Source organism: Arctopsyche grandis, chromosome 5 (genome assembly GCF_051622035.1).
Source record: "Arctopsyche grandis isolate Sample6627 chromosome 5, ASM5162203v2, whole genome shotgun sequence".
NCBI lineage: Eukaryota > Metazoa > Arthropoda > Insecta > Trichoptera > Hydropsychidae > Arctopsyche > Arctopsyche grandis.
The window spans coordinates 20,315,831-20,339,671 of NC_135359.1; the positions used below are offsets into that span (position 1 = coordinate 20,315,831).

The 23,841-nt window shown below is 31.9% G+C and overlaps 2 protein-coding genes across 3 annotated transcripts in view; both read right to left on the minus strand.

Moving 5' to 3' along the window:
* Window positions 1–23,841, minus strand: part of LOC143912203 (uncharacterized) — a 166,222-nt gene that overhangs the window by 53,991 nt on the left and 88,390 nt on the right. The gene's annotated exons all lie outside the window — the stretch shown is intronic.
* The window catches only part of LOC143911806 (uncharacterized), a 94,372-nt gene that overhangs the window by 1,043 nt on the left and 69,488 nt on the right, over window positions 1–23,841 (minus strand). Inside the window, exons 5-22 of one of the 2 annotated variants that reach the window (XM_077430856.1) lie at window positions 8,980–9,084; window positions 7,128–7,184; window positions 6,935–7,012; window positions 6,586–6,681; window positions 6,372–6,497; window positions 4,749–5,165; window positions 4,613–4,672; window positions 4,094–4,528; window positions 3,908–4,014; window positions 3,582–3,828; window positions 3,365–3,513; window positions 3,067–3,292; window positions 2,720–2,995; window positions 2,465–2,638; window positions 2,199–2,384; window positions 1,230–1,904; window positions 454–528; window positions 138–221 (exon numbers count right to left, since the gene is read on the minus strand). In XM_077430856.1, the coding sequence (XP_077286982.1) occupies window positions 138–221; window positions 454–528; window positions 1,230–1,904; window positions 2,199–2,384; window positions 2,465–2,638; window positions 2,720–2,995; window positions 3,067–3,292; window positions 3,365–3,513; window positions 3,582–3,828; window positions 3,908–4,014; window positions 4,094–4,528; window positions 4,613–4,672; window positions 4,749–5,165; window positions 6,372–6,497; window positions 6,586–6,681; window positions 6,935–7,012; window positions 7,128–7,184; window positions 8,980–9,084 (3,573 nt within the window). Of the gene's footprint in view, window positions 1–137; window positions 222–453; window positions 529–1,229; window positions 1,905–2,198; window positions 2,385–2,464; window positions 2,639–2,719; window positions 2,996–3,066; window positions 3,293–3,364; window positions 3,514–3,581; window positions 3,829–3,907; window positions 4,015–4,093; window positions 4,673–4,748; window positions 5,166–6,371; window positions 6,498–6,585; window positions 6,682–6,934; window positions 7,013–7,127; window positions 7,185–8,979; window positions 9,085–23,841 lie in introns of both variants that reach the window. The other variant, XM_077430857.1, reaches the window with a different exon arrangement.

A 23,841-nucleotide genomic window follows, 5' to 3' on the forward strand; every position in this document is an offset into this window, starting at 1 on the left:
TCCGATTACATTTTTGAATTCATCATTCAATATTGTAGACTTTGACTATGGAAGGATGGGACAAAGGTTTTATTAGTTTGTAAGTAAGTTAAGTAATTGGCTACAGTATAATTCTTAACTTAAACAAAATTATTTACCTTTGTTGTACCAAAAGCTTTCTGGAATTTATTTAATGAGTCTTGAAGGAGACTTGCTGTATTTTTTCCACATTTTCCACAACCCTAAAAATAATATAATAAATTATGAATTAAATATTTTTTATTGCGTTATATTAAAATGTATTAACTTTTAATTTTCCCAAAATTTAATCCAGTTAAAATTATTTCAATTCATATTTTTTTAAATACACATTACATTTATATTAAATGTCGATGATTTTATTGAATTATGATTCCCAAATGACCAAATGTATGGATGTTTGCTAGAAAAATGTAATACACAATGGATACTAACCGTTATATTTTTTAAAGCGATTATCATATTTTTGTTAATTAATAAAATATCTTCCATTGTGAGTTTGTTAGTCACCTGAAAATTGTTAAACACAATGTTAGGACATAAAGCAAAAAAAAAAAAACAGGTTTTAGTATTTCACCCATTATTGTTTATTAAATTTCATGTATGTACTGTGCTTGGTGCTTCATGTGTCCGGTAAATATTTTAGAATTAAGATATATTTATTTAGATAAGTTTCATAATTAACAGTGGAGTGAGTGTACTCCTCACATTAAAAAAAATTTAGTATTGAATTATTTCGGCTTTTTGAAACTGTTAGTTTACATTAAGACCCTCTGTTATTAATTTACTTACAACCATTGAATACAAAGGAGCAGGTCAAATTAGACCGGCTCGCGAGCCGCACTTAGCCCAAGAGCGACAGATTCCCCATTGTTTATAGATTTTTCGCTTGAACAAAATTATAAAAAAATACATATATGTATGTACATATGTACATAAATGGAATTTGTGAATTTGTTAGTCAAAAATGAAGTTGAGTGTGGATAATTGTACATTTTCTATTTTATGTGAATAATTTGTAACCATATATTGATCATGCTCAACATGCTATATATTTCGTATACTTCTCATGCTGTTAAGTAAATTGTTAAAATATTACCAGTGTTCAAATTGAAAATTTTACAAACTCGGCATACGCTCGGAAAAAATAGGATTTTTGTACATTTGTGAATTAGTGTATTAATTAGTAAAGTGAGGAGCAGATGTCTTACCTCTTTACACTGTTTTATGGCACATTCGTTATTGACAGAAGTGTGTGAGGGACTAACGGTAGTGTTAGCTTTACACAGATCATTCTTATTACTTTCAAAGCATTCACTCTTATCAAAAGCTGTTAATGCAGAGCAGTTATGTTTCTCTTGTGAAACTTCATGCAACGATGCATCGATTTTGTTACCGGAACGCTCCTCTGAAGGTTTCGACTTTTGTTCGTCCTTTTTGATCTTTGCTATGTCTAAATTAAGTTTTGGTTTTCTTTTCGGAAGTGCTGGCTTTTCTCGACACACTTCGGAAGCTGGCTTTGCAACTGAACTATCAGACGGAATTTCATTGTGTGAATTCGATTTTTTATTAGCTCCATGTTGAATCTGCGTTATCACTTGATGTACAGTATTCGAATTGGGACTAATGATAATGTCTGCATTAAATGATTTCATCTCACTTGGAGATACTATTGGAGAATCTAATGCGTTTTTGCATATTTGCTCTAATTCTTCTCGAGCTGATGGTAATTTTTGATATCCAATAAGTTCTTTCTGCAGATGTTCTGCCTCTCTGGATTTTGAAGACAGTTCTTTGAGAAGTTGCTTAATATTTTCTTCATTTTCATCGTGACGTTTAGTTAGTTCACTGGAGAGTTTTTGTACTTCTTTCTCTAGCGTTTCAACCTGTTGAATATCGCAAATGACATAAAACACATATTGTTAAGAACACATTGATGAACTTGTTAAATAACAAAAAGGTTAAAATGATTGGAATGCTGCCTATAAAAATGTGCTATGTGAGTCATGTATGATTATACGCATATGTAAAAGCAAATAAAGGTAGAGGCCTAGCATATGACAATGAAATTTTTCTATATATCTAAAATATTTACAACATAATATGTTGAATGTGAACAAAAAATGAGACAATGTAACTGTAAATAATTTGGTTGATTCAGTTGCAAGAAAAAATCATACTTCTTCTTTAAGTTCTGCATTAGTTACTTCCAATTCCTGTAGATCTTTTGCAGACTTGGATAGTTGTTTTTTCAGTGTTGACAATTTGGAATTGTGAGCTTCATCACCATCTAATTGTTGTTTTTTCTGCACTTGCAGTTCTTCTTGAACAACTCCTACCTTCCTTTTTTGAGCCAATAACTCATTCTGAAAAGTAGTCACAAATATTATTAATATGAACAGAAAGACGCTCATAATAAAACGAAGAAAAAAAAGACTTTTGTTACCTTAAATTTATTTTCTACATTTTTTGTTTGATCTTTAGATTGCTGCAAGTCAATTTTTAGTGATGAGATTTGATCCTCGAGAGATTCACATTTAGACAATAATTCCCTGTTTTCTATCAAAAGCCTCTTCTGATTAGATTCTAATTTAGTTTCAGATTCCTCTAATTCGTTCACCTAAAAATATGCATTTTAAGCAATGAAAAAACGTAGTATTTTGTGTGTAATCCAGATACAGATATTATATGCGTCAATTACTTTTTGTTCCAGGGGTTCACATTTCCCCCGCCACTTATTTTTTTCACCTTCAGCTTCGTTAGCCTGTTCCTTAAAAATTACCTCATTGTCCTCGAGTTGTTTAATTTGCTGTTTATATTTGTTCTCTACTCCAGCCCACATTTCATCAGCTTGTGTTAGAGTCATTAGGAGCATCACTTCTCTGTTTTCTAAGGCTTTTATTCTTTCCTTGTATTCCGTCTGTTTATCAGCTAAAGCTTGTAATTTAGACTTGCATTTCTCATCACAGTTTAGATTCTATAAAGTCAACGGTAAAATATTAAAAATAATATAATCTATAATTTTACATTTAATGAAAAGTCACTTACATTTATTCTACTTGGATTATCATGCAATGAGTTTGATGGATTGTCTTTAAGATACTGCAATTCTTCTTCCAATGCTTTTATTTTCATTGCTGCAGCTTCTTCTTGCTTTTTGCAAAGAACGCTGTTTTCCAAAACTATCTTTTCCATTGCTACCATTTTTGATCTCAGAATATCTTCTTGCATTTTGCATTTTTCTCTGATGTCATCTTTATCTCCCGTCGTTGTACTAATATAATTAAATATGACTTTAGAAAAGTTTATTCGTACAGAATATTAATTAAAAGGTAAAGATGAATACCTGTGTAGTTGATCCTCTATGTGGAAAAGTGGATTGGTATCTTCATTTTGGGAATTCAGATAATCTATCATGGCCAAGATTTCTGGCTGTAGTACTTCACTACAATCTTGTCCGGAAGAGAGTGTATCGAATTTTGCTTTGCAGGCAGCCTATAAATGGATTTTATTACAATAAAATATACTCCAACAGTAAATACACTTATTAAAAAATAAAATACCTTAAAATCGAAATCAGGATATTTATCAACAATTTTCCAAATATTCCAAAACACTAATGCTGGCACTGCACTTTCCATGACTTTAATTTTCTCTTTAAGTTCTTTCTCTTGTTCTTGAAGGTATGTGGATTTATTTTCATATTCTTCCACAAGTGCTCTATAGCAATCAGCTTCATTTCGTGCACAACTTCTTTCTTCGTCAATATCTCTTAGTTTTGCAGATTGAATTTCGAACTCAGTTTGAAGTCTAAAATTAATATTGGAATTATATATCTTAAGTTATGTGATTTACATACGATGTAATATATCAAAATATTGAAACTTACACTTGACAATGAAGTCGAGTATCATTTTCAGCTTCTTCCAATTCACATCGCTCATCCTCTAATAAAGCATATTTATCTCGCAAACTATCTAAGTCGTCTTCTAATACCTGTAAATTATATGGTCAATATATATTTATTCAATGCTCAATCACTATAACATTACAGATTACTGGAAATTTTTAATACCTTTAGTTGAGCTTGCAAGTTAATTTCTCGTTGTAATCGCTGTGCTAGCTTCTTTTCTCGCACATCACCAGTGCTTTCATAAATAGCAATTTTATTTTCCAATACTGCGATACGATTTTCATAATATTCTAAATGTCTCTTATTGATAGGTTGTAATTTTTCAGTTTGTATATATTCATAGAATTGTTCGTTGCTTCTTGACCTAGTGATTCCAAACTTTTTGTTTCTAATGGCTCCAGATTTTTCCAGCTCTTCTCTGATTTGGTTCAGTCGCTGTACTTCAGTGGCCAATTCCCCTTCTGGCTCAGTGGTAACAAAATCGCACCATTCCGTTTGAGTTTCTTTGTTGTCCAGATCCGACTCTTCGAATATGCCACTCTCGTGAAGGCCGAGAAGTAATTTCTTCGATTCTGACTTAATTTGATTTGCATCGTTCTGCGAAATCGACTTCGACAATAAAGTGTGATCTTGGATTGCTTTTTGCGAATATGGAGATATCGTTGCTATTATTTTACTTACTTTATTTTGTTCATAGTCGCATTTGGTATAGTCGACATCGTAAGATTTTCTATTCTTTGTCTGAAATGTTAATTATACCATTATAACGTTTACATCAATATGTTTAATAGCTTACTTTATTAGTTAGGTAACTTACCGTCGCGAAATCTTCTTCAGCAAAGCTACTACTCAGCGTTTGTAAATTCCAAAGCAAGTGTAACACTTGCTCCAGACAACTTCTATCCTCTTCTGAATGCGTATTGAGCATTATTCGTTCCAATCTGTCTTTTATGTCACTGCTGTGATGGTTGCAGTCTAAACGATCAGCGTTGAATATATCCGGATCGTTTGTACTATTGTTGTTGTCGATTTGAGAACTGTAACTGTCGGACATGGAGAGGGTCGGCGTTCTCAATATTCTATGATTTTTCAACTTGGGCGATGGTGGACGGTGAGTTGGGGATTTATAGCCGGAATCAGATCTCCTCAGGTGTGGTGATACGGGATTCTTAAGGCACACTTCCGGCGATGTGCATCCAGAATCACAATCAGTCATTTCTCCCAGCGAATTTCGCTGCAATAAAAATTGAATATGAAACGTAAAATGTGTATTGGTATTTTAAGCACAGTTTTATAATACTTTATTAAATATCTAATATTTGAATTGACATAGTTTAATATGGTCAAATTCTAAAATTTTATGCTTTTTTTAAATTTCTGATTATATAAAAAAATAACGAATAGAAATGTTTATTTATGTAAAAAATTAAATAAAAATTTACATACTATTTATTAAAATGCAAAATTTGATATATTATATGGAAAAAAGAAATCAAATTTTTTATTTACATACATATTATGTACTTCAAAAAAAAAAACTACTTTTTATGAGAAGTGAAATAAAAGAATATCACAATTTATTTTTAAATGTTAAAAGAAATAAAAAACATGACAAAATAAAATACTTGAAGGATAGGGTGCTAAAATTTAATTACACTAAATTGCATTCAGTGCCGCATTACGGCTTTTATTAACACATTATTTTATACAAAATATTCCCACTTCGTTTGCATAAAACGTCATGTTAATCATATTAATAAAAAAATATTAGTAAAAAATTTTAAATGACACAAAAAATTTAATTGACATAAAATATTGGCCACCCTACCAAAATAAAAACATGCAGAAATTGAGCATTTAAAGAAACGCAATATATGTATATATTTAAATGAATTAATTATTATTATAATAACAACGATCATTAAATTAAATTTAGGAAATGCATGCACTAGAGAAGTAAACTCATATTTTTTCCCTTAAAAAGTAAGTTACCGTTCCTTTAAAACGCATTTCCTTGACAAATAAATTATCATTTGACTTTATATTATCGGATGTATGCAAATATTAATCTATGTATATGTTCCTCTGTGATATTTATGTATGTATGTGTGTATATAATTTTCAAGTAAACGTATACAAAAACAATATTTAAATAAAATTAGCTATAATTGAATACTAAATTCCATATGTCTAAAATTTGACAATATATGAATGTATTGTTAATAATGTTATAATCATTTTATAATCAACACAATACATGCTGGTTTTATACATACACAGTGTGTGCATAATTTTGCGGTAGCAAGTATCATACCGACATGTTCAACCCCGACACCCTCGTACGTAGAGCGGACGAGTTTTAAGTGTACATTTCATGCATTAGGAAAATTCCAGTACATCAAAGGTCTGTCACTAGCATGCGTTTGATAGAAAATGTTACCTTTTCGCTAGTGTCTTCGAGTTCTAAACAACGAAACTCGAGCAAGTCGGCGTGCTCACGCAGGTCTTGCAATTGCTCTTCGAGTTGCGTCGCTCTAAGCTGGGCATTTTGGTGACCAGCTTTTGACTGAAATTAAATGAGTCAAAAATATTAGACGAGTGGCTTTATATTATAAGAGGAAATTACATTTTGATTAAAAAAAACGTATACTAACGATGCTTAATGACATTTCTAATTCTTGAACTTGCCTTTTGGCAATTTCTAATAAATTATCTTCCACATTTCCCATGGAACTTTCTTGAGATTGATACTAAATAATAAAAAAAAACAACACAAAATTAGATTTAATATAAATAAAAATGATTTAAAAATTAACGCCTACATAATATGTATATATTTTATTACTCTATATTAGAAAAAGTTCAATTTAGTACAGAATGATTCCTTAAGCGATAAAGTTAAGATTAATAAGAAACTTTTAAATAGTTGCCAAAGTACATACATATAATATATTTTTTAATGTTAAAAACTAAATATGATAATCTAAATCAGCATGTCTTTACCCATAGGTCAGGTGAAGGTTGCGGAGATAAAGAATTGGGACCTGATGATACTGCAGAGTCAACATCAGATATTGTATCCTAAAAAAGATGAATTTACAAGTGAATAAAGCAACGAGTTATTGCCAGATGTGATAGAAATCGTTTAGTAAGAAACGTGTTAATTTTATCAGTGAGTTAATAAAAAAATACTCGCCTTTAAGATACAATCCTTGCTGAGCTGCCGAGATATGAGCTGCTTCTCTTTCTTTGACTGATGATAGTACATGAAAAAATAAAATACGTTAATAATATGAACGACGATGGTACAGATTTATACGAAGAACTTTGAAGATCAATGTCGTAAACTTAATGGGAAGAAAACATTGGAGGTGCTTAATTTACTCATACATTAAATGGGCTAACTTTCTCTATGAGAGCATTCTTAGGTTTAGTTTATAACATGCTAATTAATTTATTACTAGCGTGTGAAGATTGACCTTCTTTCAACAGTAGTTTTATGTGAAATTATTCATTTTGTAGGTTTATTCATTGTCGCCATAGATGGCTGAAGATGGATAGCTTAAAACATATTCATTGTACGTATCTGCAGTGAAGCCTAACTACGAAGAAGTAACTACTAAATGGAAACCAACCGAGTGCAGCAATTCCCAGAACAGGTGCCACACTGACTTTGCTTCGTTGGGTGCAATATGTACACGTTTCGAAATTTAAATTCGGTACTCGAAGAATGATTTTCTCTCACGGTGTCTATCAAAATGGAAATAATTGGTAGTGAACATTTGTTCGGAATCGATTAGAAAGTATTTGATTCGTTGCTTAAATTCGTATTGTATGTTATTTTATTGTGCAGTCGGAACGGCTTCATTCAACATTGACAATGGTTCACATCTACGCACAATTGAACAACTTGTTGTAGAGATCAAGAATAACATAAAATCAGTGAGAGTGAAATGGAAAATGCAAATTTAAGATCAAAACAATGAGTATTATTGCATCCATATAGAGTACAATAAATTTAAAGTGATGACTCAATGTCACGGTTATGTCAGTGTTTTTAATTCATACTGATAAAATTGTTTAGATTTTCAGAAGTCTTTCAATATGGCAGGTAAATTAATCAGTTATACATTCCCAGAAAAGAAGATAGTATTGGTATCAAAGTATCCAAGAAGCATTAGAATCGGTGTTAAGACCCATTTTTGTATGTTCTAAGAACCATCGGTCACACGAAATTGCATGAAAATCAAAGCAGTGTACTATTTGTTATATTGTATGCTCATACTATTTTATATGACAGCTGGCAGTCAGTGTAGGCTTCCAGCATTGACGAAGTTTCAGAAAACATAAAATATGAGAATTGATTCAACAGATTCGTAGAGAAAATAGATTTCAGTTATTTATTGGGATATTAAATTGACATTTCTTATAAAAAGTGACAGAAAAACTAGATGGGAATTTGACTACATTCAATATGGTTATATTGTACATATGTATATATGATATATATATATATATATATATATATATATATATATATATATATATATATATATATATATATATATATATTTATTTTATTGTGATTAAATTAGGCACCTACTCGTTAAACTTGAAACCAATCAGGTTTTTTTAAATTGAATTAGACCACTCGATCCAATCGAAAATAGCATTACAGCAGCTGAAATACAGGTTTTTGCAGTTGTGGTTATGCTCCAGGTACAATAACAAGTGCTGTAGATCCGTAGAGCTTTTATATGTAGCTTTCCCTTCTTCTCCACATATTGAACTGAAACTAAGGCGAGTCTACACGCAGCCAATTGCTTAGTCTAGTGACTCTATGTATCTATCTATTTAGCCATAACTTTGTACTGGGAGTATTGTACTCGAGGTTGTTAAACTGTCATAACTAATCGATATCGCATTACTGGTTATTATGTACTACATGCATATGGAGGAAGACTTTCGTTGTGCGCTAATCTTCCTGCATATCGAATTACGTCTACTATTATGCAGTTGGAAGTTCACTTTTGATGTTTGTCGCCTACCTTCGTGTTTCTCAAGGATTGTATGATGTCGTCTCGCCTCTGCAGCTCGCTCTCCAGACGAGAGATCTGGCCCTCCATCACGTGGAGCTGCTCAGCCACCCCCATCTGCAATCGAGAGAAAGGACACATTATTATTATTGGGGAACTTTCGGGTTTTTGGGTGTGACGGAGAAAGTTCTCGAAAATGTTTTGCACCTTATGGCACTCGACAGTGGAAACCGGTCGTTGCGACAATCGTGGATGTCGCACCTTACCCAATGTCGACAATAACATTTGCGATTTCTCCTCATTCGAACTGGAGGAATGGTAACGCACCATTGCACCGCGAAAACGATCTATCCGTTTAACATTTGTGCACTTGACTTTGGAAACGATTAGGACATTCTAACAAGACGTGATATTTCTACTAAGTACTTGGTGAAAAGATACACTTTTCCTGTTTACATGACTTTCCTTTTAAATACACATACACTTTAAAACAGGGACACACGTGGTTGGATCTTATAAAAATTCTTAACTTTTACATGCATGTAAATGTATGTAAATTCAGTTCCTAAAGAGGTGAATGAAAGATGAAAAATTAATATATGTAGTGGTCGCTTGGAGGATAGGTGCCAGGGTCAATACTATTTACGTATACCGAAAAGCTTTACAATTTAGGCCAAGCCTGACTCATTTACTGATAGATGGACTTGAAAACAGGTCATTTTTAAACGATACAATAGTTACAGCGATACTATTATACATACAATGTGATCTGATTATTATATATTCAAACCCAAGCAAGAAAATTTGAATAAATTTTCTTCAAAGAATCGAGTACGTATGGAAAATACAGCAACAGTATACACTTGGTCTATAGTACGAGCAATTTTGATTTTTAAGTAATATACATATAATGCTATCGATTTGAATACTAATTTTCATTTGAACTCAAGTAATATTAATTTTTAAATTTGACCTTCAATTGACTAACTATTGCAGATCAAGTCAATTACTGTTGTCCCTATTTCTATAATAACAGCAATTTGAATGTTAATAAACCACATCCATTGTTAATCTTCAGGATTTGCCATAATTCAAGAAACAAAATTATTATCCCTTTCAAATTACTATTCCATCTTCATCAGAAGAAAATTGATTTCACTATGTATGTATGTATACCTGCCATTCATTTTCGTTACAATGGTTCTTCAAGAACCAAATATAATGGTATAATATACATATGTACATATAAATAGCTACCTTGCGAATGATTAATGGACGCTGCAAACTGGACATTAGAATTCGACGCAGAAATTATTACGCAAATTATGCAACTGTGATGTACATATGTATAACTTATGCAAAAGCGACACAACGCTTAAGAAGCGTGTACAAGACTGGTTGATTTTATAAAACTTCATTTCACCGACACTCTTATTGTCAGATATTAAAACACGGTCAATATTTACCTTGGCGGTATATGCGTGACTCTCATGGAAAACTTCAACCCTTAAAATAAAATATTAATGCACTGTATGACCTCGTCGTGGCGTTTTTATGCATGTGACAAGTTTTTAAGTCGAGGTTTCTACTAGTCGACTGTGGGAAAAAAAAACAACACACTGTGGAAAGAGTGTGACATACTTAAAGGGTCACTTTCTATGTGTTGCGCAAGTTCGCGGGGGGCGACGATTTTTTTTTTTTTAATTGAATGCTTTCGCCGAACCTGTTTTTGGGGATATGTTGTAGGACTTCGATCAACTAGAAAGCGAGCGTTGACGTGCGTAGGTGGAAAATTTTACGCGTTTACAATGATAAATAAGCACACGCTCGCATACATTATTTAGGGAGAAAGCAATTCGTCTCGAAAAAAATGTCGCAAATTTTTTTTCGATTGCACTCATCGTCGGCATGCTTTTAATTGATTTATTCGGAAGTGTGTGTGAAAATCACTGCCAACTGCCGTTTAAAATAATTCATTTTCGAAAACGTTTCGTTTAATTGCGCAATGTGGTGCTCAGACCGAAAACGATAATCGACTATTATTTTTCAATTATGATTTCATTGAAATAAAAAATAATATCCAATCACTCAAAATTATTACTTGCCAAAAAAAAAAAGAAACAGAAATCATTATCCCCAATTAGCTACTTTAGATCGTGTAAAAATTTCTATCGAAAAAATTCACAGCCGTTACGTTACGTATGTAATTTTCTTGACATTTAATTTCGATTTCAAATTTACATTCTACAGGTATATATGTAAAATAAAAATACATGAAAATGTCATACGGACTCAAAGACGAAATGATTTGTCTTTCGTAGAGATTTTTACTAACAATGCTAGCGATTTAACTACACCAAATGACCCAAAAATAATTTTTTTTTGATACATAAACACAATGAATAAAAAACCGAGACAAACCAGAATTAAAATTGATTGCATTAAAACTAGCATTATTAGCATTTACATATGTAAATCTGGTTGATTTTTTAATAATATTTTGGGTCCTTGAAATATCTGCCACCCACGACTTTGTTCTCCGCCATGTTTAATCGTTAAACAAGATAAATAACCCAGCTGATTGAAATGACAAATTGATGCATCTAAGATAAGGTGACCATTTTACATGATTTTAGGCCATTATTATTTATTATTTAGACGGATTATTAACAGATGTAGAAATGCATACAAATAAAATAATAAATGTAATAAAATAACATCTGAGCCCAATTATAGATTATGTCATGTGACAAAACCAGGATTTTTTTTCCAAAATAATGCTTCTAAATACTTTCTAAACATTCTTGTTAAAAACGTTAATGATCTCTAGAAAATCATGGATGCACATTTATGAAAATAAAACATCGATTTCAATATTTATAAACAGGCCCATCCTAAGTATTCCACCAGGAAATATGAAACCAGTACGAATGGCTACCTTAAGTTTTACTCAAGTAAACATTGTTATACATATTATATAATAAATATTGATCATAAAGCTTAAAAGTATAAAACCGTTTATGTTTGTGTAGGTACAATACATATCGGTTTACGGCCAAGCCAAGGTAAAATATTCAAAATGAAAACAAATGAAAATTTGAAAATTCATTTATTATTATTATAATTTGTAAATGTCATTCGCTTATTAAAATGTGTACTTAGAACTGTTACCACATTTAAAAGGATGGTTAGACAGAAATTGTATACGATTATAATAATCGAGTCGTAATATTATTGTATATTTAATTCGTTGAGTGGTAGTAGCGTTTCAGTGCTGCCAATCCGCTTACGTAAAATATGTAAGATGAAGTGCTGCCAGCCTAAGGTTTCAAGCGATTACCCCTTTTACATAACGTTATTAGAAAAATATTAAAATCAGCCCGAAGAGTGTTCGCAAAATTAAGAATACATGATTAATGAATGTCAGAGGCTGTCGGCCAGAGGTTGTTGACTTTCGGCCGTAAACAAAATCGAAAGTCAACGGCACACCACCTGTTTGTTCGACAACTCCCCTTTCACCGATTTCAGAACATATCGCATGGGCGACACTCGATCATTTTTCATAAAAATCGTACATCATCCCAATCCTATAATGAACGTCGAAATTATAAAGCATACGGCGAACGCAATTATACATTTTGTATGATATAATTCTAACAAACGCCACACCGCTTACTCTCTTCGGCATACCGGCGCGTATTCTAAAATATGTATTTCGAATGCCAAAATTACAGCACATGTGTAGCGTAAATATTTACGTACAGCGTGAAGAAGCGGGAGGAAGTATTCGTTTTTTGTTAGTTACAATAATGTAAATATGTATTTATTCGGTCATCTTTCACACTTATCGTGCAGGAAGTGTCTCGACACGTAGCTCACGCACTTACCGGTCGTGTGCATTTCTCCAATAAGTACCTGCATGAAAGCTGAAATTGGATTCGATTTTGTAACTTTCGATGATGTATGAACGTATAATTTACGAGCGACGATTATAACCGTTATGTGCAAATGTCAATGCATAAATTTTTCTGAGGCAATATCCCAAAGAGGCTGCTATTTTAAACTGAAATAAAATATAGATATAACCTTTGAAATTACCCGTAGACCTTGGACGAGATTCTACAGATATTCTGCAAATTGAATGGATTATATAATACATAAATTACAATTTATTACACTGAGAATGTTTACAATTGTAAAAAATTCCATTTAGTAGTATTTTAAAGGCGGAAAAAATTTCACATTGGAATCATTCATATTCTTTGATAGAATGGATGCAACTGATTACATCAAATTTTGATTATTATTTTACACTTTTTTTATTTATTAAATTTTTTACGACTAATGATTTTTTATATGGCAATTCAAAGGTGTCTTTGAATTTTAAATCACGCAACTTTTCGTTTAACAAAAGCTACATAGTACATACATATCCGCCCAGTACGATATATTTATGTATTTTATTACAAAGAAAAAGTGCTATTATTTCTTTATTATATATAGCTTTCTATTTCTATTGATACTGATTGGACTTCCATCCAATCAATAGTACAATATGTCGCAATAAACCTTTCACATAATAGAAGAAATTATCTTTCTCTCATACCGGTCAATCTTGTGGTTTTTGATTGTGTCTTAAGATCATCAATCAAAATTAAGATGTTCATAAAAATAACTGTACCGCCGATTTATTACGTACATTTTTTTCTGTGTGCGCGGCTTACGGGTGAGAATTTCACAGTGTGATCTTATTAATAATAGCATTTATGATATAGGTACTATGTACGTTTTTGGGTAGTTAATTATGTAAGAAGAAGAGTAGCGGTTGCTGTGGGAACTGTAACTCGATTTTAAGGTTTTGAGACAATCGCACGTAACTGTTCACCCTGTGAAAAGTAGATCTGCCAAATATTATAAGTATACGTTGTAGAAAAGCATACAGTATTATTATTTGACCTAGAAAATCTAGGAACACCGTTGGCTTTTTTTTTGCAATCATTATCATTAACATCATTGGACGGCAAACAATAGAATTACGATTAAGTAAATTAGTCCGTTCATTCGTTTTTATTTTATTATTGATTCAATTAAGAATTTGACCATGAGATTTTAGCTGTGAAACTGATATCTCTTTTATGAATGCTGCTAATAAATTCCAAGAGTTGCAATCTTAAAAGTTTTGTTTACCTTGTGTTTAGGGTGACCACACGTCCCGTTTTTCTTTATGTGCTTTTGTGTTCGTCCCGTTGTTTTCGTAATATTGTTTGATTTTTCCCCATTTTGTTCGCTCACTGATGCATAGAAGAATTTTATTATACATATTTTCCCTTGTTTTTCCAAATCAATTTGTGTCCCAAAAACAAATATTATTATATAAATATACATTAACATATTCAATAAATTAATTTTAAAATTTGCTTTCTTTTAGCTATCATTTTTAAAATAATTTTGTATCTAGATTAATTTTCTTTTAAAAGGAACATTCTGGTAAAAATTATATTACTTATCAAAAGAAGAAATGAAAATGAAATAGCTCCAAATTTTCAGTTGCACATGATTTTTGAAATTAAAAGAAACCGAGAATATATTCTTGGAAAATTTGTAGTCATATTATTTGTTAATTTTACACGTTTCAGAAAAAAAAAATCACCCTGTGCCGCATGCACATCACGTATGTATTATATAAATTTTATTTCTATTTTCCTTGTACTCAAGAACTGTACATTCTAAAAAAATTATAATTCATTGGGAATACAAATGGTTACTTGAGGGAAAATTATAAAATTTTTGGACGTGTAACACATTTTATTTATAAAGGGGGGAGGGGGGGGGGGGACAATTTGTTTGTAGAGCGTCTCAATTTCGAGACCTGTGAAATGTGGTCACCATACTTATGCTACAATTTATGGGTCAAATTGAGTTCAACATAAACCATCATATAATTATAAGGAAACAACTGAATCATTTAAAATAATCAACTTCAATAATAAAATAGTACAATTTCATTTATCTGATTAATATTCAATGAACTCTTAATATTAATAATCCATAATGCAATAGTTACACGCGTAAAATGTAAAAAATAATTAAAATACACCGTTGGATAACGTTAAAAGTTAGATTATTCATAAATTAAACGATTAAATTATTTTTATAAATATTAATAGGCTCTCTCGCCATATAAATCAACTTTTTTTACAAGGCTATTTCTATGTATTTTTTTATATACACAACAACAACAACTCTACGACTATAATTTTCAGCATGGGCGATTTATTATTGGAGATGTGCATTTCTCGTTCGATAGTTTATATTGTACTCGCATAGAGGCGAAACCTTCGGGCTATCTCCCGTGTCAGTTAATTTCGAATGATGAATACTTTCAATGAGAAAAAAAAAACGAAAAGCTAAACAGTCGGTGTTTTATCGTGCCGTAACGATCATCACGCCGTTGTTGCCACGAATTTGTAGATAACGACAACGAACCGTTGCATAGTAATTGTGATCGATGTTGCAATCATATTGTAAGTGTAAAATGTTTATTTATACACGTATAGGTGTTTATTTTTTTATTATTTCTTAAAGTTCCGGTCGCCGAACCTGGCCTTCCACCGACCGCCAAAGAGTTCGGCACAATGGATCAGATTCTATTGTGGCGGGAAGATTGACACCTGAAAATTTCCAATCGGTTCAATCAAGTCTGCGAATAATCGCACAATGACACACCTGGAGGTCCATCGGTACGACCGGACAAATACCGTTTCGGATAATTGTTTCTGAACGGAGAACGTCACGTCACTCAAAGCTCCTACTGCAAATTATGTACATATACGAATAGGAAATTTCCGATCGTCACATACGTAATTCGCACGTTCAAATGTCATAACTGTAATTAATAATGTATGGACGATGAGCCGAAATGTCTCGGTTACGTAAGTTGTATACGAAAATAAAAAAAAAATCTGATACAAATGCATTTCTCATCCGAATCAACTTTCGTTCCGGTACCATCAATCAATAAAAGTGCTGGAAGACGTGCTCGGTTTAATTTACCAGCGATTTTTAAATTGTTATTAATGATATTTATAGAATAGTCCGTTTGGTTGCTAGTGATATACAATATGATTGAACGTAATACATATGCAGAACAATCATGAAATTTTCTCACTTATATAATATAATCAACTTACTAGTGATCTGATATACATACAAGTACAAAACTAATTTGTAATTCGCATTACTTATATTCAGTGCCGGTTTGGGCGCCAGAGGGCTTTGAGGGCGCCAAATAAGTTAGGACGCCGCTCGATGCGTCAAAGGCGCCTTAAATTTTAAAATTAGAGCGCCAAAAGCCATACAAAAATTTTAGATTAGAGCGCCAAGGGCGAAACTTTTTTCTAAGGGTGTTTAGAAAAAATTGCCCGAGTGCGCCATTGGGTGTAAGGCCGGCACTGCTTATATTGTCAAATTTTATTTCAAAGAACATGAATACTCGCCTTTACAGATCGCTCCAAAGCGCCGAGTGCACTTATACAGATACAATACAATCAGTATACATACATATGTAAGCATTTTATACAATGCGAATTAATAAAAACATCCACAGTGACATCTAAGGAGAAATTTTTGCAGCATTTTATAATCAAATTGGCGAACCTTAAGACGCTGAATAACTTGAGACTAGCAGGAGAGATAGGACAGGAGATGCCAATTGTAACAAGAACCGTTTAAATTAAAATCAGAAAAATTCCCAAACTCTAATAAGAAACGATCGAACTGGAGTCGATGGGACTCGAATCCATGACCACTCTGTTCGAAAGCATAATATGCTAACCACGTCGCTGGTTAGTGTTTGTTTCCGATCGTTAAAATGTTGTATAATTATATTCGATTTGACATTACTTTTATCAATGAAATGTCGTTGAAAATACTTATCCGTTAAACCATTACACTGAGTGCTGTCGAATGTCCTTCAGATTTTATCATTTGCGTGATGATTTGCACATTTTAAGACTGGCGTCAGAATTTATACAGTTACTTACATAAAATACATATACTCAGAAAAGTATATATGTAAAAATAGCACGTTTGACCGGATATTATCTGCAAATTAAGTGTATTGTTAAGTTGAGATTATCATTGCTCTTAAATAGACAGATACTAGAGCTTTTAATGGTAACAATGCGTGGTTTGACTCGTTGCTAAAGGTGGTTTATTGCGAGCAATTGAATTGTTTTACTTTTTCGTTAAACACGTTTATGGTCATCGCCCACATGTAGACAACCGTATAATTTGAAAGTCCAAAAACGTACAATCGTATCGTTTTCTTTAGTACATCGTTTGTTCAAAACAAGAGCACAAAATAGAGTAATTCAGTACTACAGCCATTTGGCGGGATTTTTAATACGTTTTATTTTTCAATAGAAACAATAGAAATAATGAAAAGTGGCATTTAACTAATATATCAGAATTCACCGAATTGTGTACCAAAAATCTGTACTATTAGATTTAAAAGCAACATCGATCAGTGGTTAGCGTGTAATACTTCCAACTGAGTGGTCACGGGTTCAATATTTGGCCCAGTGCTGCTGGCTAGACGTTATTCGATCGCTTTCTATCAGAGTTTGCCAATTTATCTGATTTTTATTGAAACGGTTTTAAAAAATTGGCAAACTTTTCATTATAAAATGCTTATTATTTTTAAATGGTTATAAAATGCTGCAAAAGTACAAAAATATTGGTCAAATTTATCCATAGATATCTCTATGATGCTCAAGTTGCTCTATAAATTGTTTATCGCTGTTGACCAAGAAGGCGCATTGGAATTTACCTGTTAGACCTTTCTGGTATAGATATGGACATAAATTTGTATGTCTGTTTGTATAAAAAAATAAAATAAAACCATGTTGGGATTAACTTACCCGTTTTAATGTTTGAACAAGCATTCTATTTTAAAAATTAGTTTTACACATTTTTTTTTATTGATTTTTTTTCGCAGTTGATGAAAAAAATTTCATATAAAAACAAAAATAATTTAATTTAATATTTAAAAAAAAAAAAACAAAACACTTTTTAAAAACAAAGCAATTTTAAGCCAGCGGCACAATTTTCCAATAAAAAAAAACATTCAAATAATTAATTGAAGAGGATCAAATAGAAATTTGAAGTTTTACGTCAATGCATTCTGAAGACAAGATTACCAATCAAAAAAGCACGATCGGAAAAGTTCTATGTTCGATATGTAATGTTTCCACGTGTCAAGGAAAACAAAATCTACAATTGAATTTAGACAACGTATTGACACAATTTTTCAATCAACGCCGATCGAATGCATTATCGTAGAACGTCCATATTCTATCACTTTCGATCATCAAAAAATATGATTGCTCTTATTTTCTCTCTAACACAATAATTAAGAAGCGGTCGTGTGTACATAATAATTTACGGTGTTGTTTTCGAATTAAAGAGCGTTTAGCGCGCGGCCCACTTGCGGCGATCGATTAATTCGATATATAATTATTGCAAACTCTCTCGTTAGTTCCAACCGGTCGTCGAAAAGTATCGATATGCGTTTAAAGTAAAAGTGTGTCGTTTTGAACCAAAATAATAATAAAAAATAACTTTCGATTGGGGATAGGTTAGCCGTGGCCCGTGGCGGTGCACAATAATAAAACAACGGATCGCATAATTGCCTGATCGGAGTCAACGATCATTGTCAATCAGGGGTCTGAATGGCGACTCACTTTCGATTTTCGAGACCTCTGGGTGTGTCGTTCACGATCTGGTAATTTCGGCAAAACGGGCAAATTGGTCGGAGTTTTATACCAAGGACAAGCCCAGTTGCAAAATATGTGATGATAAATGAATTTAAACTTTTCATTTCCGAATTCTGTGTAGGAATCATTTGTCTACAAGTGAGGAGTAAAGGTCATTATTCCAGATAATGTTGCACTGTCGCAATTTCCATTGAAATGTGATTTATTAAAACAAGGATAGACATCGAGAAAGTAGTTATATCTTTGATTCTAGCTGGCTAGATAAAAGTTATTGAAAAACAACCTACATAGATAAGCTTTGAAATTGACCATCAATAGCACTTTAAACAGAAAGAAAATTGTTTTAAATATCCTTTTATGTAATTAATTGAAGGTCAAATAGACTTCATCAATTTTTGTTGAGTATAAGTAATATGTATAATATACAAATACTCATAGCAAAAATATCAATTTGCAGAAAAAAATCTTCTAGAGTTATCATCAACATCCACTATTGGGTAAAGACCTTTTCTTTATGTACACTTTCATTCTTCCGTATTTATTTCATAATGCAAAAGCGAATATTGCTTCCATTGATTTTTTCTGTAACCTTATGCTTAATTAGAAAATATAATCGAGTGACGTGGGAATGATATACAGAGGATCATCATAGAAGACCTTGATATTTGACTAATTTCCTAAAATAAACCCAAATTCAAAATACATATACATATGTATTACAAGAGGTATAGGAACGAAATAAGAGCATGAAGACCTTCTTTATGGGGGTGAAGCCATAAATAAGTAGCCCAAAGGTTGGACCACGGTCAAGCATTGCGTATCTGATCTTGACCCAGAGATCGTTTTAATTAAATACACGCATATTTAATAAAAACTACCGTAATATTATTTGCATATATTATATTGAAAATATCTTTGCATTATACATAAATAAACGCACTTGATTACTATTTTATTTAATAAATTTTAATATAAAAAGCGTGACGATTAAATTACCATGCTGCGATGATAAGCTATATGATAGACCACCTACGAGCAGAGCAATTTCTTTTTCGAGAGCAAAGCTTCTCTGCATACTTCCTTGCGCGACAGTGATTTTCAATCTTTTTTATGCATACCCACTTGTTAACAATTTATTTATTCACTTTGGGTGTTATTTATGAGTTCAAGATCTCAATTTGTAACAAAAAGTGTCTCACGATTCTATTCGCCGACGGTTCGGTTTTTTAGTGTTTTTGTCGTCCGCGGAACCTTTCACGGATAGCCATCTAGGCTATTATGATTGAATGATATCATCGGGGCCCAGCGGTGTGATGATGATGACTTTCTCCAAGGTGGTGTGGTGCTGGTGGCGGTCATTGCCGTCCATCCAGCGGACCACGACCAGAATTTGAAAATTATTGGTCCAGTTATATTGTATTTCGAAACACGCGTTTTTTATCGGCAACGCAGTACAGATGGGCGAGATATGAAGATCAGTTAAAACGCTCGGGAAACTCTTATTGGTCATTAAAATGTATAGTACATTAAAGTTTAAATAAATTATACTGGAACAGTTAAGTATTGAGATATAAATTGAAAAGTTCAGGCTCGAATTTTAATACGGTTGAAAGATTTATTCACTTTTTATGTAGTAATTTTGAGTAACTGTGGTAGCTGTTGATGTCTGTATTATGATTAAATCTACAGTCGGAATTAATCTAATTTATTCTACATATGTAGATTTTGAGGTAGTAGAATACAATTTTTTTTTCTGTCACTTTCATAAGGCATTGGGATGGTTAAAAATATTTTTATATTTACTTCTGTTGAAATAAAAAATGAATTACAGTCGAGGAAAGGCGATTGTTTTGGTAATAACACATAGAACAAATATAATATATGTTAAATAACACTAAAAATTGTCTGTATCACGCTTTATGACTTGCCATATTATTAAATTCTATAATTGTTTGCACACATTATACGCATTCGAATGTCAAATTTAAAATTTATTACATTGAAATAACGAATATAAAAATTTGAATAATTAGATAGTCATCTTAAAGTAGCCGAATCAAATCGTTGCAAGTCATTTTTGACGGCTACGTACATATATTTCATAATAATAAATTTGATAGAAATATACGACGGTGAAAAGTGGAAACATTGAGATGAAGACGATACCCATTTACTTTCATTCGTTTATTTTTTATCATTATATATTGTATGTAATTTAAATTGGAAGAGATTTAAACTAGAAAAAGGTGTGTAATTTTATATATTTTACTCACACTGATTATTATTATATCTACCCGTATAATCTCAACTATCGAACACACACGAAAGAAATCGACCGTCGAAAGTTCGCAGTAGAAATGGGCGTATGGTTAGAAAACAAATATGTATGCGTTTAGCAAATTTGCACGGAACGAAAGAGAAAAAAAAGTACCTGTCAAATCACGTCATGAACTATCCATTGTTTAACAACGGATATGTACCGAAATTGACATAACAGCACCAACGAAAATTTTCTCTCATTCATTTACATACGCACACTCTTTTGATAATCTCCGATAGGTCATCCGTCATACGTTAAACTGACACTTTCGATGCTGGGATATATCCTCGAAAAATACGCAAACTTTCTATTCGCACAAAGCATTTCTATTTTTTTATTGCTAAATTAGCAAGCGAGCATTACTTGCAAAATTTTTCTATTACATAAATTGACAGCAGATTTTAAGTTATTTAATTTTTAATCACGGCACCACTCCTTATTAAAGCGTTTTTAATTACAGCGCTCAAAATTCGTAGAAAGTCGCGTGCTGGTCACGTCATTTTTATTTTTAAATGTGTATCAAAAAATATGGTGTGACTTGCGAATTAAAAAATCAATTTTAACTACCCCTTTCTTTATACGGTCTATAAAATTTGAACAGGATTGTCCTCAAGTTTGATATACAAACGAACTAATTTTTAAGTCGTTATTTGTATTCAAAGATTATATTTCGATCGAGTATAGGCAATAGTTTTCAGAAGATGTTAAGAATTTTTTTTAAAAAATTACATATATGACGTTTGAAATAAGAATTTAAAATATTCTACGGATTTTTTGATTACCATGTATTTTTAACGTTTACAAAAATAGAATAATCGATAACGATGTCGGGTGAAAGGTCTTGCAAGTACTCAAGTACTGTCGAGTAAAATGTTCATTGTTATTCCAAGAGCACGAACAGATTAGTATCAATCAGTTACCATCGTAGTACTACACAGTTTAAAATAGTCTTACAAAATAATAATAAACAAAAAAAAATACATATACTGACATGAAATCATAAATTATGGAAAGAAATCGAGCGTGGCCGCTCGTAAATAATTTCGTATTTCAGATACGAAAAGATTTCTTACTACACGTCGAAAATTACTTCGACGATATATAGTATATTACATATATACATATGTATCTATATCTGGCGAGTTCAAATCTCATAAACAAACCGTTACGCAAAGGTTAAATTACCGATATTATATTCGAGAACGTATGTATCGAATCGATTGTATCGAAACATGCACAATAATAGGCGTATCTGTGGACAGTTATTACCACTTCAAAAGAAAGTCGGAAGTTTGATGATATACTTTGGAGCTATCGCATAAACTTTTTACGATGTAACAGTATACTAATACTGATTCAAAAAATTTCTACGGGGAAAGTTTATTCTTTTCATTTAAAAATAATACTTTTGTATTACTTTATCTCGATTTGAAAAATTTCACCAATCGCTAAGTCCAAATGAATATCGATTAGTTACATATGTACATACATACATATAACATGAATGTTTTGCAAGTATAATACATATAGCAGAATCATTAGTTTCATTACATGCAATAGAATTATCCAATAAGAAATGAAATTTTTGAAAGGTTAATGGTCTTATTTGTTACATTTTACTTGAGCAAGGAGAATGGCATCCATAACTGATAACATTTTAATATTTACGTGAAACATGGCAAAACTGCAAATCCTGGTCCATAAATATGTATGAAAAAGCTCTTTATAATGAGCTTATTATTTTTTTTTCACATTACATATAATATATCGGATGCACGATACATTTTGTTAACATATTTGGTATTCAAATTTAGTTTCAGCACATACATATATAGTATTGAAAAAGCTCAAAGCTGTAGCAAAACTGTAGGTTAAACTTTAACTATGTATAAAAATACTGTGAAAGGAAAACAAAAAATAAAACCCTGATGTTCCTTATATTTTCATATATCTTTTATCAAAGGTAACCTTTGCCCGAATAAATTGATCTTCAATCAATGTGTTTTGCCAGTGATAACGTACGGACATGTAGCTCGAACATTGAACACCAATATGTTACACAACAAAGTCCAACGCCCTTAAAGAAGTATGGAACGCTGTATACTCGGCATAACGAGGAAATATAGGAAACGGAATACGTGGGTGAGAAGAATGATAAAGGTAGTAGTGGATATAATAGAGAGAGTGAAGAGATTGGAATGCAAGTGGGTGGGTCAAGTAGCATTTAGAATGGACGAAAGGTTGGTAAAATAAGTGCTGGAATGGTAGCCGAGAGAACGCGAAAGAGTGAAAAAAGGCCGCAAGGAAGATGGAAATTAGGAAAATGTGTGGGGTGAAACGGGTGAAAGTTGCGCAAAACAGAAGAATGGAAGCTTTTTGGAAAGGCCTTCATCCAGCAAGGGATGATAAATGATGATGATATAGTAACAATTTGGTTAGTACGAAATTCAGATTGGTTAATTTCATTTGACTTAATTTAGATGTTTTATTTGAATTATCGTTTTGTTCATTTGAAAAGGCAAAGAAAATCGCTGGAAAACTGTACGCTTCATAGGATATTTTTTATATTTACTGCTGTGATCAGCTATTTTATGTAAGAAGAAAACAAAATCGATGGCGTAGTAGCAATTTGAACTAAATTTAGAGTTTAGCATAACGTTATACAAAAAGGTTTATAATGATCCAGCTGTAAAAATATTAAAACATACACACAAAGTAGGCTAATAAATTCGAACCATCAGTGCTACACCAAGTTTCATAATAATCGTAGGGTAATCA